Source organism: Carassius carassius, chromosome 22 (assembly GCF_963082965.1).
Source record: "Carassius carassius chromosome 22, fCarCar2.1, whole genome shotgun sequence".
Classification (NCBI taxonomy): domain Eukaryota; kingdom Metazoa; phylum Chordata; class Actinopteri; order Cypriniformes; family Cyprinidae; genus Carassius; species Carassius carassius.
This window is the reverse complement of record NC_081776.1, coordinates 6,391,616-6,407,176: the sequence shown is the minus strand read 5'-3', so window position 1 is coordinate 6,407,176 and position 15,561 is coordinate 6,391,616. Positions and strand designations below refer to the sequence as shown.

The following is a 15,561-nucleotide window of genomic DNA, read 5'->3' as shown; positions in this document are numbered from 1 at the left end:
AGGAGGATGTAGGAGTCGTGTGCTCAGGTAAACAGTAAACGATAATTTAATAGTATTTCAATAACACATATACAGTATGGCACTGATGGTTAGCATTATCCATTGAATTGGCATTGTAAGTTAAGAACACTATTAATCAACTGAGAAGTTATTCTTATTCAGATGCTGTTTCATCATCCATCAAAAATAAAATTAAAAAAACGAACTGATTCTGCACAACAAATTTCATGATGCAGATGGAATGCTGTACTGCTTCCATATTGGTGCTGCAGCACAACACTGCTGAACACAGCATGACCAATAGTCTAATTCCCAGATGACTCAAATTACTTGGTTATTTTAGTGATAGATCCAGTGTCTGATTCCATAATGAATAAAAACTTGAAGTTTACAACTGATTAATTATATCATTATTTGGTAATGGAACTGGAACTTTTGTTTTTCCAAAATAAACTCTCTCTCTCTCTCTCTCACACACACACACACACACACACAAATAGTAATGGTGGAATTGTTAAATTACTTTTTATTCAGATTCCTATTTAACACACTGGAGGTTGATTTTCATGCTTTTCCATCTAGAGTTTAAAGAGATCAGGTTAACTGATGGCTGTGAAGGGAATCTGGAGGTTTTCTACAATGGATCCTGGGGTAATGTGTGCTGGAACCAGATGGAGAGAGACACAGCGAGTCTGATCTGTCAAGAGCTGAACTGTGGAAGATCTGGCATTGAACCCAGTTATTCAGAGAGACTTAAGTCTCGTAACTGGCTTGATAAACTTAAATGTCGACGACATGATTCCACTTTATGGCAGTGTCCATCATCACCCTGGGGTCAAAACTATTGTAATAACGATGAAGTGGCCAAGATCACCTGCTCAGGTAAGATGATATTTAACTTATTTATGATGGTTTGAAATTATCATGTTTTGTTTGTTTAAATATGATTATTTTATGTATTATATATAAAGTAAAATATCCTTGTTTTGTGATGTTTGCAAATATAATTTTTTTGTAATGTCAGAGGAGGAGAGTGATGAGTCCCCGCGGAGTCATCTGACATGTGCTATCTCATCATCTCCTTACCAGAGACAGTGTACAAGTAAGGTTATTATATGTTTGTATTTTATAAATTATTTACATATGCACAGATTTAAACTGTTAGAAAACAGGTTGTATCCTTATTGTTGTTAATGTTGTGCTGAAGTTGGTCAGTGCTGTGTGTGTTTTAGGTCATGTTCCTCTCAGACTGCGTGGAGGGGACGGCCGGTGCTCTGGGAGGCTGGAGGTGTATCATAACGCTGTGTGGGGCTCAGTCTGTGATGATCACTGGGACATCAGCGATGCTCAGGTGGTCTGCAGGCAGCTGGGTTGTGGAGCAGCACTGAGGGCTGATGGGAATTCAGTCTTTGGTGCTGGTGAAGGTGTTGTGTGGATGAACAAAGTCGAGTGCAGAGGGAATGAGATTCACCTGTGGGACTGTCCTCTCTCCCTTAATAACCACACTTACTGCTCACACAAAAAGCATGCTGGACTCACCTGTGCAGGTCACAACAAACACTGAGGAATAATATTACTTTTTAGATTATTTTATGTATTTGTGATTTTGAATGTGTTTGTGTCTGTTTTGTCAGATGTGTCAGTATCCACTACTCCTGCCACAACATCAACAGTTTCTCCTCCAGTGCACTCAACATCAGTCTCTCCTCCACAAACTCCTCCACCAGAGTCTCCCCCAGTGCTTGTGATTGTTCTGGGAGTTGTGCTCTTACTGCTCTTAGTGCCACTGCTTATACTGATTCAGCAGAACAGAGTGATGAGGAGAGGTAGGAGAGATCCAGAGTCTGTCATATTGTGACTTATTCAGTGTGTGATCAGTCATGTGTTGTGTACTGACAGCAGGTTTGTCTGTCTTCACAGCTCCCTCTAAGAGGAGACACAGGATGGCGACTGAGGCCGTTTATGAGGAGATTCAGCACAGACCCACAAATAGACTCAATCTCTTCACTCAGAGGGGTGAGTAAGTGTCATCATGTCAGAATTGTGGATATCCATATGGTAATCTTTTTATTCAGAGGGTGAGTGGAGTAAATCACAATAATTTATTTGTGGGCCCTTGTTTGTGTCACCCGTAATGAAATCATATGGTTAGTGTTAAGTGAGCTAAAGGATATGGGGGTGGGGAGGGGGTGTTTAATGGGCTGAGGGCTGATTGTGATTGCAAACTTGTTTCTGATTGTCCTATTACTTAATAACAGGAAGTGTTGTTACTACTGAACATCAATCTAGATATGAAGATGCTGATGAGCTTCTTTCAGGTTAGAGGACTGAAATATAATAATGTTATCCTTTACATACAGAAAAGTATGTGTATGTGTATTAAATTAATTCAAAACATCCATCTTAGCAAAGTTTAAATTCTATAAATTATTCAGTACATAAATTAGATAAGGTATTATTATTATTATAATTATCAATAATAATAATATCAATAATAATAATAATAATAATAATAATAATAATAATAATAATAATAATAATAATAATAATAATAATAATAATATATGTATATATTTTCTTTTTCAAAGCAGAATCTGTCGTAGAAGTTAAAACTGACTACTATAATGACACCACCTTTAAAAGTCCAACAGGTCAGTGACTTTAACTGATCGCAGGGTTTCACTTAATTTATTTTCCAATTTGTCCTATAAATGAGTTTGTTTATATTCCTGTTAAATAATTTAGTTAGTAGATCAACAAATCACACCAGAGAATTATGATGAAGATGATGATATCAATGCTGAACAGATACATTTATATTTAGTCATTTAGCAGATGCTTTTATCCAAATTGACTTTCAAATGAGGACAACAGAAGCAATCAAAACTAACAAAAGAGCAACAATATAGAAGTGCAAATGAAAAGTCTTGGTTAGCCTATAGGTTTAGCCTATACACACACACACACAAACACAGAGATATATATACAGTATACAGTACAGACCAAAAGTTTGGACACACCTTTTCATTCAAAGAGTTTTCTTTATTTTCATGACTATGAAAATTGTATTCACACTGAAGGCATCAAAACTATGAATTAACACATGTGGAATTATATATGTAATTATATACATAACAAAAAAAGTGTGAAACAACTGAAAATATGACATATTCTAGGTTCTTCAGAGTAGCCACCTTTTGCTTTTATTACTGCTTTGCACACTCTTGGCATTCTCTTGATGAGCTTCAAGAGGTAGTCACCTGAAATGGTCTTCCAACAGTCTTGAAGGAGTTCCCGGAGAGATGCTTAGCACTTGTTGGCCCTTTTGCCTTCTGTCTGCGGTCCAGCTCACCCCTAAACCATCTCGATTGGGTTCAGGTCCGGTGACTGTGGAGGCCAGGTCATCTGGCGCAGCACCCCATCACTCTCCTTCCTGGTCAAATAGCCCTTGATGCCTTCAGTGTGACTCTACAATTTTCATAGTCATGAAAATAAAGAAAACTCTTTGAATGAGTAATTTTTTTTAATTAAAATTACATTTATGCATTTAGCAGACGCTTATATATATGTGTGTGTGTGTGTGTATATATATATATATATATATATATATATATTATACTTATTTTGTATGTTAATGGATGCATTTATTTTTTCTTTATTTTGATTTAGATGACATACCAGAAGACTATGATGATGTCATCATTGTACCACAGTTCTGCAATGATAAAGCAGGTCTATGTTTTGAATTATACACTTCTACATGAGAACATGTTTGTTATTGTTTTTTGTTTATGTTTTATGTTGTTAATAGTAGCCACATTTATTTCAGAAGGTGTTCAGGAGGAGTATGATGATGTTAAGAATGTCAGGGAATATTTGAGTGACATGTTTGGTATGTTATTAACACTTTTTGTTACTGAATAATTTTGGTTTGGTTTTTATATAAGCTTTATCAGTTTCTCTTATTCTAACAATTACTGATGTCACAATAGCTAATTTAAATGGACTGCAAACATTGTGTTCATTATACTTCTTAAAGCATGCATTGCTGATACATGAATTTGCCCTTGTTTTCTAATAACAGACTATGATGATGTGGAGGACGATCCAGTAAAACAGGGATGGACTGGATAATTTAAACCACACCCACTGCATCAAAGCAGCGTTTTAAGTGACCTGCAGAGTTTACGAGTTTAAGTTCTATATACTGTATTTTAGCTGCAATCCACCAATATTCTGTCACATTGTGTATCAAAATCTTTCTAAATCAGTTTTAATTTCTGGAAAAAATAGTGTGCTTTATGGCTTTTTCAAAATATATTGCTGCATTTTACATTGAAACATTGCTGCCTTTGTGAGAAAAAAAAAAAAAACTATTCAATCATTTTCTATATAATTCTAATGAGTTCAGAAGTTCCGCCTTTAAGCTGCTACCACCTCAATCTGTAACAGTTCACAGAATCTTCAACTCATGAAATTGTTACTTTTAAATGTAGACCCACTTGTGTAGACTTTTATACTTTGCTAAAAATCACTGGAATCTATTTAGGGTAAAGTCTACTTTTACAAACATCAGCTCTGAGCAATTATCCAAAAAAGCATGTTGTTCACTTTATGTCCTGCAGAGGGGGTTTCTGACAGTCAAAAATACTTAAAAAAAAAAAAAAACATAGACCTTGTTTGCTTCATATATTTGTTTTAGGTTTGCTTACTATGCGATTGTTTTGAATAGATGTCCATGTTTTCTAATAAAGAGTTAAAATCAGACTATGTGCATGGGCTTTTTTTTCTTTTCTTATTTTAACGTGTACACAAAAAGCAAACATTCAGTATAATTCTGTGGAATCATGTTTCTTGTTATTCACATTGTCCTTTACTATGTCTCTCTTTCTTAGCATGTGATAAACACCCAGCGCTTCTCAAACCAGGGCTGTTGTCAGTGTTTGTCATCAGCAGTTAGTTATCAGTGCTTGTATCTCTTCTCTGCAGGTGTCAGACTTTGATGCTGAATGTACACTTAAGTGTTTCCCACAATCAGTCTCATGACAGCTGGGGGACTTTGTCAGCACTTTAACTTTTGCAGCTTTTCTGTCTCTCTGTGAGGTGGAGGAGGAGTCCTGTTCATCAGTATTGAGGTTATCTTCATGTATAAAAAGAAAGCTGAAAATTCCTATGAAGAGAAGTTTATCACTAAAACTGTTAGGTGATTGTGTATGTTAACTCCTGAAAGTTCACCCTGAGTGAGACAAGAAGTTTATTTTTCTTCATAATCACTGAGAGCTGATGAGAAGTTGTAGAGCAGAGGAAGATGAAGAGCTGTCTGGAGGTCCTCTTAATGTACACAGTCATCACACTCACCACTGCAGGTCGGTGAATCTTCAGCTAAGGGCCAAAGAGTTTCTGGGAAAATATTTGTAGGGTTCAGTGTTTAACTTACAGATTTCTAACTGGTGTTAAATATTTACTTAGTTACTTACGTACTTAAGCTCTGCTTTATTAGGTTTAGTTTGATTAACTTCACTGTAGCCTATCACGGGGCAGGGGTTTTTGGGTTGTAGTTTCTGCTCTGTACTTCCACTCCTTGTATTGGGTAGATTACTCAGTAAGAAAAAAGAAAGAAATAAGTAATATTTTAGGTGCTGCCTTTACTGTTTTTATTACAGCAGAAAAAACTTTTTCAAAGATTTGTTTTTCTTTTTTACAATTCGTCCCACTTTATGTATCAGGTAATTTGAGAACATGAATTACCTGTGAATGTTTATGCAAAAGGCGCTTGTGTCTGTTGTGTACAGGCAATGTGAGGTTGGTTGGTGGTATCAGTCCCTGTGCTGGTAGAGTGGAGGTTCTTCATGATGGTCAGTGGGGAACAGTGTGTGATGACGGCTGGGATATGACTGCTGCTGCAGTGGTATGTAGAGAGGTGGACTGTGAAAAACCTTTACGTGCAGTTGGTGATGCTCACTTTGGACAAGGATCAGGACCAGTCTGGATGGATGAAGTAACGTGTACTGGATTAGAGTCAACACTGAAGGAATGTAAATCAAAAGCATGGGATGACAATAACTGTAATCACAGTGAAGATGCTGGAGTCATCTGCAAAGGTCAAACTGCTTTGACAGAGCGAAAAACCTGAACAATAGTTTAATGATTTAATAAAATAGTTATGTTGATATTTATTTCTGTCATGTAAACACACAGGTCGCCGCCCCAGACTCGTTAATGGATCTCATCTTTGTGCTGGGAGGTTAGAGATACTTCAGATAAAGACATGGATTTCAGTATGTGACCGTGCCTTTGACCAGCAGGATGCAGAGGTTGTGTGTAGAGAGCTGGACTGTGGGGCTCCTGTACAGGTGCTGGGAGCAGCTGCTTTTGGCAAAGGAGATACTAAGATTTGGAAACAAGAGATTCGGTGCAGAGGAAATGAATCACACATTGAATTATGTTCTACATCCAGCTCTTCACATAAACACTGTTCCCATGAAAATGCTGTAGGATTAATATGCACTGGTTGAGTAATATTTGACATTTCTTTACATGTAATATACAGTATACAGAAAAAAATATCTATTCTCTTTTCCAAAGAAGAGTAAGTCTTAAACTTTTATATTTTGTTTTTGTTTCACTAACTTTTGTCCAGGTTACACTGATCTCAGTCTGGTAAACGGTTCAGACTCTTGTTCTGGTCGAGTCGAACGTCAGTACTTCAGTAAATGGGGCACAGTGTGTGATGCATGCTGGGATATGAGAGCCACCAGTGTCCTCTGTAGACAGCTGAATTGTGGGATTGCTGTATCTGTTGTTGGATCAGACTGGTTTGGAGAGGGAAGTGGTGAAATCTGGGCTGATGTGTTTGATTGTGACGGGAATGAAACAAAACTCTCAGAATGTTCCATCTCTTCATGGAGTCGAGCTGAATATTCTCATAGTCGAGATGTTGGAGTTATCTGCTCTAGTGAGAGGATTTTAATGAAAAATATATTATAGATGACCATGTAACATCTTAATAAAATGCCACATCTTCTCCTCAGATTCCTCTCTGGCTCTTCATGACGGTCTGGTGCGGTTGTCTGGAGAGAGACAGTGTGAGGGGGAGGTGGAAGTTTTCATCCATCAGGTCTGGAGGAGAGTTCTGCTGGACTCCTGGAGTCTCACTGAATCCTCTGTGGTCTGCAGACAGCTGGGCTGTGGCTCTGTGCTGAACTTCCACAGCTCCTCTTCATCCAGTCCTGAACACAGTTATGAGTGTGTGACAGGCTTCCAGTGCTCTGGGAGTGAAGCTCATCTGGGGAACTGCAGCTCTCCACAAACTCTCAACTGCAGCTCCACACAACAGCTGTCAATCACCTGCCTTGGTGAGAAGAACAACATCTGGACAGATTCTTCAGTTGTTCGTGATCAATAATGTGTTTTTCTGTCTCTGAAATCAGGCCGGGGGTCCATCAGGCTGGTGGGTTCTGGGGGAGACTGTGCAGGGAGGCTGGAGGTTTTTCACAGCGGCTCATGGGGGACAGTGTGTGATGACTCCTGGGATATTAAAGATGCTCATGTGGTGTGCAGACAGCTGCAGTGTGGAGTGGCCCTCAGTAACCAGCAGGTACCAGCCTGGTTTGGTCCTGGTTCTGGACACATATGGCTGGATGAGGTGGAGTGTGAGGGGGATGAGACGTCTCTGTGGAACTGCTCTTCTCCAGGCTGGGGAAAACATGACTGCATACACAAGGAGGATGTAGGGGTCGTGTGCTCAGGTAAAGTCTCACACATTTTAGCAACAACAATTGCCAGCAGCTGTACTTTCATTATCTGAAAAAAAAAAATAATAATAATACGTATATATATATATATATATATATATATACCCGCGGCGCCAGGGGGGGTCTTGGGGGGTTAAAAAATATATATATCCGGGATAAAGATTAAAAAAATGTTTTAATCATTAATGTAATTATCATTATAAAAATAAAAATAATTCTGAAATGAATTGAAATATAATTGTATTTTAAATGTGACGCAAATATTTTTTTTTCTACAATAGCAACAGTGTTTGCAACAGCAAGACCATTTTAGCCTGTAAACTCAATAATATCTCTCTGGAAATAAATGTAAAAATACCGATGTCAATAAAAAATGCATAATATACCTGACATCAAAGTGCAGTGTGAAGGATATGAATAACAAATGTATAACAAATGTAGCCTGTCATTTGTTTACATTGCAAATATGTTCAATTTTAGACAACTACAACAGTAATAATAATATTAATCCCTATATTCCAGTGTATCAGTTTTTTTTATGTTTTGTATCAATATTTAAGGTGGACTTATTGATTAGGTGTAAGAGTACAACTAGTAGTGATGGTTAAAGTAATAGATTAATGCTGAAATAGTAAATTGAGCCTTGTTCCTAGATGGACAGAGAGTGGAAAGTAATAGATAAGATGAGGAGATTGAGATAGAGGAAGAAAAAGAGAGAAATGTAGAGGCACAAGTGACAGAAAGAGCAGGTAACAGCAAGCCAGGAGACAGAGGCTGGTGTTTTCTATAGTTTTTACTATAACCGCTGTGCTTAATTATTCTGTAGAACACAGAAGAAAAATCCGTCAGGTTGGGACAATTTAAGACATTTCAGTTTCTAATCCCAGAGCTATTATTATTTTAAACTTAAAATTGTCTTTTCTATTGTTTATTTTTCAAAACTGCATCAAAGCATTTGCTGCTGTATCAATACATAATCATCTATTTCCATATTTCCATACGCGAATCAGCATGGAATGCATCACAATATATTTCTGTATTGATATTTTAAACAGCACCATTTAAAGCCTTGTTCCATGTGCCCCTTTTATACTTTGAGCACCATTGAAAGGTCTCTGCACGGCCCTGCTCAGAGGGAGTGTCAGCCAATTTTAAAAAGTTAACCGCTTAAGTAATTTGTGGATTAATGCTTATCGGAGACGCGAACCGTTTAAAACGATTCAGTTCGATTTGGTGAACTGGTTTAAGAAGATCCGGTTACATCGAGTGATTAGTTTGCGAACCGGATATCATTGAACTGTTGTGTTTTGAACTCACTCACAATTTTGTTTTTAATAAAATCAATACTTTTATTCAGCAAGGATGTGTTAAATTGATAAAAAGTGATAGTAAAGCAAATATATTATTAGAATATATATTATTAGAATTTTTTTTTTTAATAAATGCAGTTCTTTTTAACCTTTTATTCATCAAATATATTAGACAGCAGAACTGTTTCCAACACTCATAATAAATCAGAATATTAGAATGATTTCTAAATGATCATGTGATAGACTGGATGTTACATGTGACACTGAAGGCTGGAGTAATGATGCTGAAAATTCAGCTTGCATCACAGGAATAAATTATTATTTTTAAGTATATTCAAATAGAAAACTATTATTTTAAGTTGTAATAATATTTCACAATATTACAGTTTTTCTGTATTTTTGATCAAATAAATACAGGCTTGATGAGCAGAAGAAACTTCTTTCAAAAACATTAAAAATAGTAATGTTTCCAAACTTTTGGTCTGTATATATATATATACAGTACAGACCAAAAGTTTGGACACAACTTCTCATTCAAAGAGTTTTCTTTATTTTCATGACTATGAAAATTGTAGATTCACACTGAAGGCATCAAAACTATGAATTAACACATGTGGAATTAAATATGGAATTATATACATAACAAAAAGTGTGAAACAACTGAAAATATGTCATATTCTAGGTTCTTCAAAGTAGCCACTTTTTGCTTTTATTACTGCTTTGCACACTCTTGGCATTCTCTTGATGAGCTTCAAGAGGTAGTCACCTGAAATGGTCTTCCAACAGTCTTGAAGGAGTTCCCCGAGAGATGCTTAGCACTTTTTGGCCCTTTTGCCTTCTGTCTGCGGTCCAGCTCACCCCTAAACCATCTCGATTGGGTTCAGGTCCGGTGACTGTGGAGGCCAGGTCATCTGGCGCAGCACCCCATCACTCTCCTTCCTGGTCAAATAGCCCTTGATGCCTTCAGTGTGACTCTACAATTTCCATAGTCATGAAAATAAAGAAAACTCTTTGAATGAGAAGGTGTGTCCAAATTTTGGTCTGTACTGTATAAAGTCACATTTAGAATCAAATCATTTCAGTGTACAAGTATTTACAAAATTAAAAATTACTGAATTAAATGCAATTACTGAATTAAATCTTTTATCTAGAGTTTAAAGAGATCAGGTTAACCGAGGGATGTGAAGGGAATCTGGAGGTTTTCTACAATGGATCCTGGGGTAATGTGTGCTGGAACCAGATGGACAGAGAGACAGCAAGTCTGATCTGTCAAGAGCTGAACTGTGGAAGATCTGGCAGTGAACCCAGTAATTCAAAGGGGCTTAGATCTACTCCTAATTGGTTAGATCATCTTATATGTCGAAAAGATGTCAAAACTTTGTGGCAGTGTCCATCTTTACCCTGGGGCCAGAACAACTGTTATGAAAATGAGGTGGCCAATATCATTTGCTCTGGTAAGAATTAATTTAATGATTAAAAATGCATTTCTTTCTTTTCCTTCCTTTTTTTTAACAGTAAATCAAAATCATGAATACGTTAGTGTTTATGTAGTTTTCATAAAAGTCTAGTTTCCATCTTAATCAGAGGTTTGTTGAGTCTTGCATGTTACAATCACAGAGAAAGAGAGTCCTGAGTTTCCTCAGAGTCATCCGACATGTTCAGCATCTCCTCACCAGAGACAGTGTTCAAGTGAGTAGGTTTTATTTTAGTAATGAAAGCAATAATAAATCAATGCCTAATAGCTTTTTTTCTTCACTATATAGTTGTGAATTGTCTAGCTGGTAAGTGATAACTGATGAGTCTCTACGTTTATTTCAGACCATCTTCCTCTAAGACTTAGTGGAGGGGACGGCCGGTGCTCTGGGAGGCTGGAGGTGTATCATAACGCTGTGTGGGGCTCAGTCTGTGATGATCAGTGGGACATCAGTGATGCGCAGGTGGTCTGCAGGCAGCTGGGTTGTGGAGCAGCACTGAGGGCTGATAGGAATTCAGTCTTTGGTGCTGGTGAAGGTGTTGTGTGGATGAACAAAGTTGAGTGCAGAGGGAATGAGATTCACCTGTGGGACTGTCCTCTCTCCCTGAATAACAACACTGACTGTTCCCACAAAGAGCACGCTGGACTCACCTGTGCAGGTCAATACAAAACACTGAAGAATAATATTAATTTTATATCATTTTATGTATTCATAATATGTAATATGTTTGTTTCTGTTTTGACAGATTTATCAGATGTGTCAGTGTCCACTACTCGTGCCACAACATCATCAGCTTCTCCTTCAGTGCGCTCAACATCAATCGCTCCTTCACAAACTCCTCCACCAGAGTCTCCCCCAGTGCTTGTGATTGTTTTGGGAGTTGTGCTCTTATTGCTCTTAGTGCCACTGCTTATACTGATTCAGCAGAACAGAGTGATGAGGAGAGGTAGGAGAGATCCAGAGACTGTCATATTGTGTCTTATTCAGTGTGTGATCAGTCATGTGTTGTGAACTGACAGCAGGTTTGTCTGTCTACACTCACAGCTCTCTCTAAGAGGAGACACAGGACGAAGACCGAGGCCCTTTATGAGGAAATTTATCACAGACACAATCACTTCACTCAGAGGGGTGAGGCTCCTGAAATGTTCAAGATTTTTTATATTGTAGTTGTGAATTTATAATTGAAAGGTTTCTTTTTTGTTTTTTGTTTTTTTGCTATACTGATATGTCTAATGATTCTACATGTCTTTTTTGACAGTTAAAGTTAAAGATATGTTAATCCTGATAGGCTTCTTGCTTTTAACCACAGAATCCAGCAGTGGAAACCACATTGATGTGTTTGTGTAAAAAAAAAGTTTGCGCAAGCTGCAGTCAGTGTGAGAGCACACAGGTGTAAGTCTGAGGGTGAGGTCTAAACAAGTGTAGATATCCAAATCAGTGTTTCTGAACTCTAACTTCACTAAAAACTTCACCTAAAAATTACAATACTCACCCTCAGGCCATCCAAAATGTAGATGACATTGTTTCTTCATTGGAAAAGATTTGGAGAAATTTAGCATTAGGTCATTTGTTCACCAACTGTGTTCTCTGCAGTGTCTGGGTGCCATCAGAATAAGAGTCCAACCAGCTGATAAACATATCACAATAAACCACAAGCAATCCACACTACTCCAATCCAGTTAATACCTTGTAAAGTGGAAAAACTGTGTTTGTTATAAACAAATCCACCATGGTGTTTTAACTTTAAACTGTTGCTTCTGGCTGAAATACAAGTTAATAATACATAACATTTACTCCAGTGAAAAGTCCATCACCTGCACATCAAAATTCAACACTATATTTGTTTAGAACTGTTTTAATGGACTTTTCTTAGTGTATGATTTATTGGTTTTCATTTATACAGCCAAAATGGACCAAGAGGCTCCAGAAGAATATGTCAACACTGATAGACTGAATTGTGAGTTGGAGTTTTCCATGCTAAAATGATCATTCTGAAAATAAATATGTAGTAAGGAGCAAATACAGCTTAATTCTAGTTTAGAGAGAGTGCAATTGTATCTGTGTTTTTTTCACAGATGGCACAACTGAGGTCTATGATGATGCAACAACCATGAGAGAAGGTGATTTTTTTACGGTCTAGTTTTTTAGTGTGTTCAATGTATCAAGTGTGTATCAATTTGTTCTAAATTTTTAGAAGAAAAACTCAAGAGTTATGATGATGTTATCTCAATATTTACTGATTAATCTTCTCTCCTTTTTTTGTAACAGAACATGGAGAAGAGGAGCCAATTGAAGATGAAAAGAGTCTGTGATCAACTACTGCTTCTGCTGTTTCTTCTTATAATTGTTGTTGTTATTTGCTACCTGGTGCATTTTAATATCAGGTAATCAACTAAATCAGCATGTTTGGTATTAATCTGCTTAAGAATTATATATATATATATATATATATATATATATATATATATATATATATATATATATATATATATATATATATATATATATATATATATATATATATATATATTTTTTTTTTTTTTTTTTTTTTTTTTTTTTTCCCCATTTTCATACAACCATCAGCAGAAGGCAGGCAGACATGTAATGCTGTCTCACAATTGTCTTATTTTCATTTCTTCATATTGCTTGTTCTGATTTAATTTCTAATTACTTTAATATGTAAAGTTGATCACACATTACTTTAGTAACTGCGTCATATTGAGTAATTTCCATTTGTGTCGGAGGGTTCGACTCATTCCTCCCAGAAGCCCACACAGCCAGAAAATATGTTTAGCTTTATGTAATGGTATAAATATCTACGTCACATAAAATACATTCGAGCTGCCATCATTAACATGGTTAATTTAATCCAATATTTGGTTGTGCATAGTCCCACGAAAAATTACTGCCTCTCTTTGCTCGTGTTCTGTTATTTGTACAGTACAGTAGGCTAGGGTTAAAACAACCACACCCCTTGCTTAGGTGGTCTAACATTACTTTTCGTCTTTTATTTAGTGCCATCTTCTGGATTTAAGACGACAATACAGTTGTTATCAAACATTCCTGCAGTTTTATTTTAAAATGATAATTGATTAAAACATTTCTCTCTCTCTCTCTCTGAACAACTTTTCACAAAAACAAACGTGTGTGTGTGTGTGTGTGTGTGTGTGTGTGTGTGTGTGTCAATGATTGAGCTTCCATTATCCTTTTTCCCCAAATATCCCTTTTTTCCTATCCATTTTCCCATATAGCTAATGATAACATATTTACCCATACATTGAATAGATTTTGTGCTTTTCTGTGATGTCAGTTTCAAGCTGTTCAAACAGCCTAATCATTCAGTTGTCTTTCTAAAATGTCATTATCACATAATGAATGATGTAGTATGTTTTTGTGTTGTTTTTATAATGTTGTTGTAATTGTTACATTTAAACCCCCAAAACAAATTTTTTTAACTTATTTTTCTTAAGGAATATGGAATTTATCAGTATGTCATATTTGAAAGTGACAGGGACAAATGAGGTTAGATGAGGTTACATCATGCACATTTTCAACTGCAGTTCACATTTTGATCACAAGATGGAAACGTGACTGACTGAGCATATTTAAACTACTGAAATATGTGTGATGTCTCTCTCTGTCTGTCTGTCTCTCTATCCATCCTTTATCCTAAAATAAGTTAAAAACAACAACAACAAAATTAACATCAAATTCTTAATTTAGATTTTGGCATTCTTTGGTATGTATTCATTCAATTGTTATCCTTTAAACAGCCAAAGATTGTCAAACTAGAGCCATTTTAGGTCATACTGCACTACTGTAGCCAATAAACAAGAGATTGGTAAAATTCACAGGTTTGCTACACAATACAGATATTGTGCTCATATTAATCACTGGTCTATTTACTGCAGTTCAGCTGGATGATGCTGTAATGCGAAGTGTTACAGTACTCACAAGCAATTAAATCACAAGTGCGCTCCAGCAATAAAAGAATCATTCTCAAAGAACAGCTGTGACTGATGCCAGCTTTATCTGCCGTCTGGTCACAGTGGGAACGTAGGTATACCTGTTAAATTCTTATAGAGACTGCAGAAGCAGACAGGGGTTTCCATAGAGACTGCAGGAGGCCAAGTCCACAATAAGCATTCCCCAAACTATCTTTACACCCTGCGGCTTCCCAGCCATTAATGAAGTGACCGACAGACAGACAAACAGATACAGTAGATAGATAGATAGATAGATAGATAGATAGATAGATAGATAGATAGATAGATAGATAGATAGATAGATAGATAGATAGATAGATAGATAGATAGATAGATAGATAGATAGATAGATAGATGAGTGAATGGGTGCCATCAGATTGAGAGTCCAAGAAAAAAGTAAATTCCCAGTTATCCACTAACATCAAAATCCATCAGCATATTTGTTTAAAAAGGTTTTGGACTGTTTTACCCTGTAAACTGATTGATCTGTGCATATTTCTCTCCTGATTCAGACAAGATGACCTTTTTACTGGCGAAAGCAATATTATGGATAGTATTATGAATATGTATTTTTTCTGGATGGTTTTTTTTTTCTTACAAACACATAGTTTTTTGTTCCACAAGATTTTAATTAATGGACTGGAGTGATGTTGTGGATTATCATGATGTTTTTATCAGCTATTTGGACTCTCCTTCTGACGGCACCCATTCACTGCAGATGATCCATTGGTGAGCAAGTGATGTAATGCTAGATTTCTCCAAATCTGTTCCAATGCAGAAACTCATCTACATCTTAGATGGCTGAGGGTGAATACATTTTCAGCAAATTTTCATTTTTGGGTGAACTATTCCTTTAATTGTGTTGTTGTGTGCATTTGTATGTGGTGCAAAAGGAGGCAGATGAACTTGAGTCATCTTATATTGGAGGTTTTTTGCACATCGCTACCATAATATAATTTACTATGTAGGTTAGATATGTCTGTAACCCTCCATCTCACACTCTCGCGCTGGGCTTCTTATCGTTGTATTGGCACCA

The 15,561-nt window shown here is 36.6% G+C and overlaps 2 protein-coding genes, 1 long non-coding RNA gene and 1 pseudogene across 4 annotated transcripts; all 4 read left to right on the top strand.

The window, feature by feature from the left end:
* Positions 1 to 566: 566 nt before the first annotated feature.
* LOC132098552 (scavenger receptor cysteine-rich type 1 protein M130-like) lies at positions 567 to 1,564 on the top strand. The gene is made up of 3 exons (XM_059504627.1): positions 567 to 882; positions 1,025 to 1,102; positions 1,233 to 1,564. The coding sequence occupies exons 1-3, from the start codon at positions 567 to 569 to the stop codon at positions 1,562 to 1,564; spliced, it is 726 nt and encodes a 241-aa protein (XP_059360610.1).
* Positions 1,565 to 5,308: 3,744 nt separating this feature from the next.
* Positions 5,309 to 6,515, top strand: LOC132098551 (scavenger receptor cysteine-rich domain-containing group B protein-like; annotated as a pseudogene).
* A 229-nt stretch (positions 6,516 to 6,744) lies between these two features.
* Positions 6,745 to 11,489, top strand: LOC132098550 (scavenger receptor cysteine-rich type 1 protein M130-like). Its single transcript, XM_059504626.1, has 7 exons — positions 6,745 to 6,955; positions 7,032 to 7,355; positions 7,431 to 7,748; positions 10,216 to 10,518; positions 10,682 to 10,753; positions 10,883 to 11,123; positions 11,285 to 11,489. The coding sequence occupies exons 1-7, from the start codon at positions 6,745 to 6,747 to the stop codon at positions 11,487 to 11,489; spliced, it is 1,674 nt and encodes a 557-aa protein (XP_059360609.1).
* Positions 11,490 to 11,581: 92 nt separating this feature from the next.
* Positions 11,582 to 12,955, top strand: LOC132098351 (uncharacterized). Of its 2 annotated transcripts, XR_009422883.1 has the most exons (4): positions 11,582 to 11,667; positions 12,443 to 12,496; positions 12,615 to 12,659; positions 12,808 to 12,955. It is a non-coding gene; the product is annotated as an uncharacterized LOC132098351 (long non-coding RNA). The 2 variants fall into 2 exon arrangements; XR_009422882.1 differs by lacking the exon at positions 11,582 to 11,667 and having other exon boundaries at positions 12,430 to 12,496.
* The last annotated feature ends 2,606 nt before the right edge of the window (positions 12,956 to 15,561 follow it).

Bases quoted from the DNA above. Each gene is read 5' to 3' on its own strand.
- LOC132098550 (XM_059504626.1), top strand. From the start codon at position 6,745: ATGAGAGCCACCAGTGTCCTCTGTAGACAGCTGAATTGTGGGATTGCT. The intron at 6,956-7,031 runs GTGAGAGGATTT...TCTTCTCCTCAG, and splicing joins TGTTGGAGTTATCTGCTCTA to ATTCCTCTCTGGCTCTTCAT. The intron at 10,754-10,882 runs GTGAGTAGGTTT...CGTTTATTTCAG, and splicing joins TCACCAGAGACAGTGTTCAA to ACCATCTTCCTCTAAGACTT.
- LOC132098552 (XM_059504627.1), top strand. From the start codon at position 567: ATGCTTTTCCATCTAGAGTTTAAAGAGATCAGGTTAACTGATGGCTGT. The intron at 883-1,024 runs GTAAGATGATAT...TTGTAATGTCAG, and splicing joins GGCCAAGATCACCTGCTCAG to AGGAGGAGAGTGATGAGTCC. The intron at 1,103-1,232 runs GTAAGGTTATTA...TGTGTGTTTTAG, and splicing joins TTACCAGAGACAGTGTACAA to GTCATGTTCCTCTCAGACTG.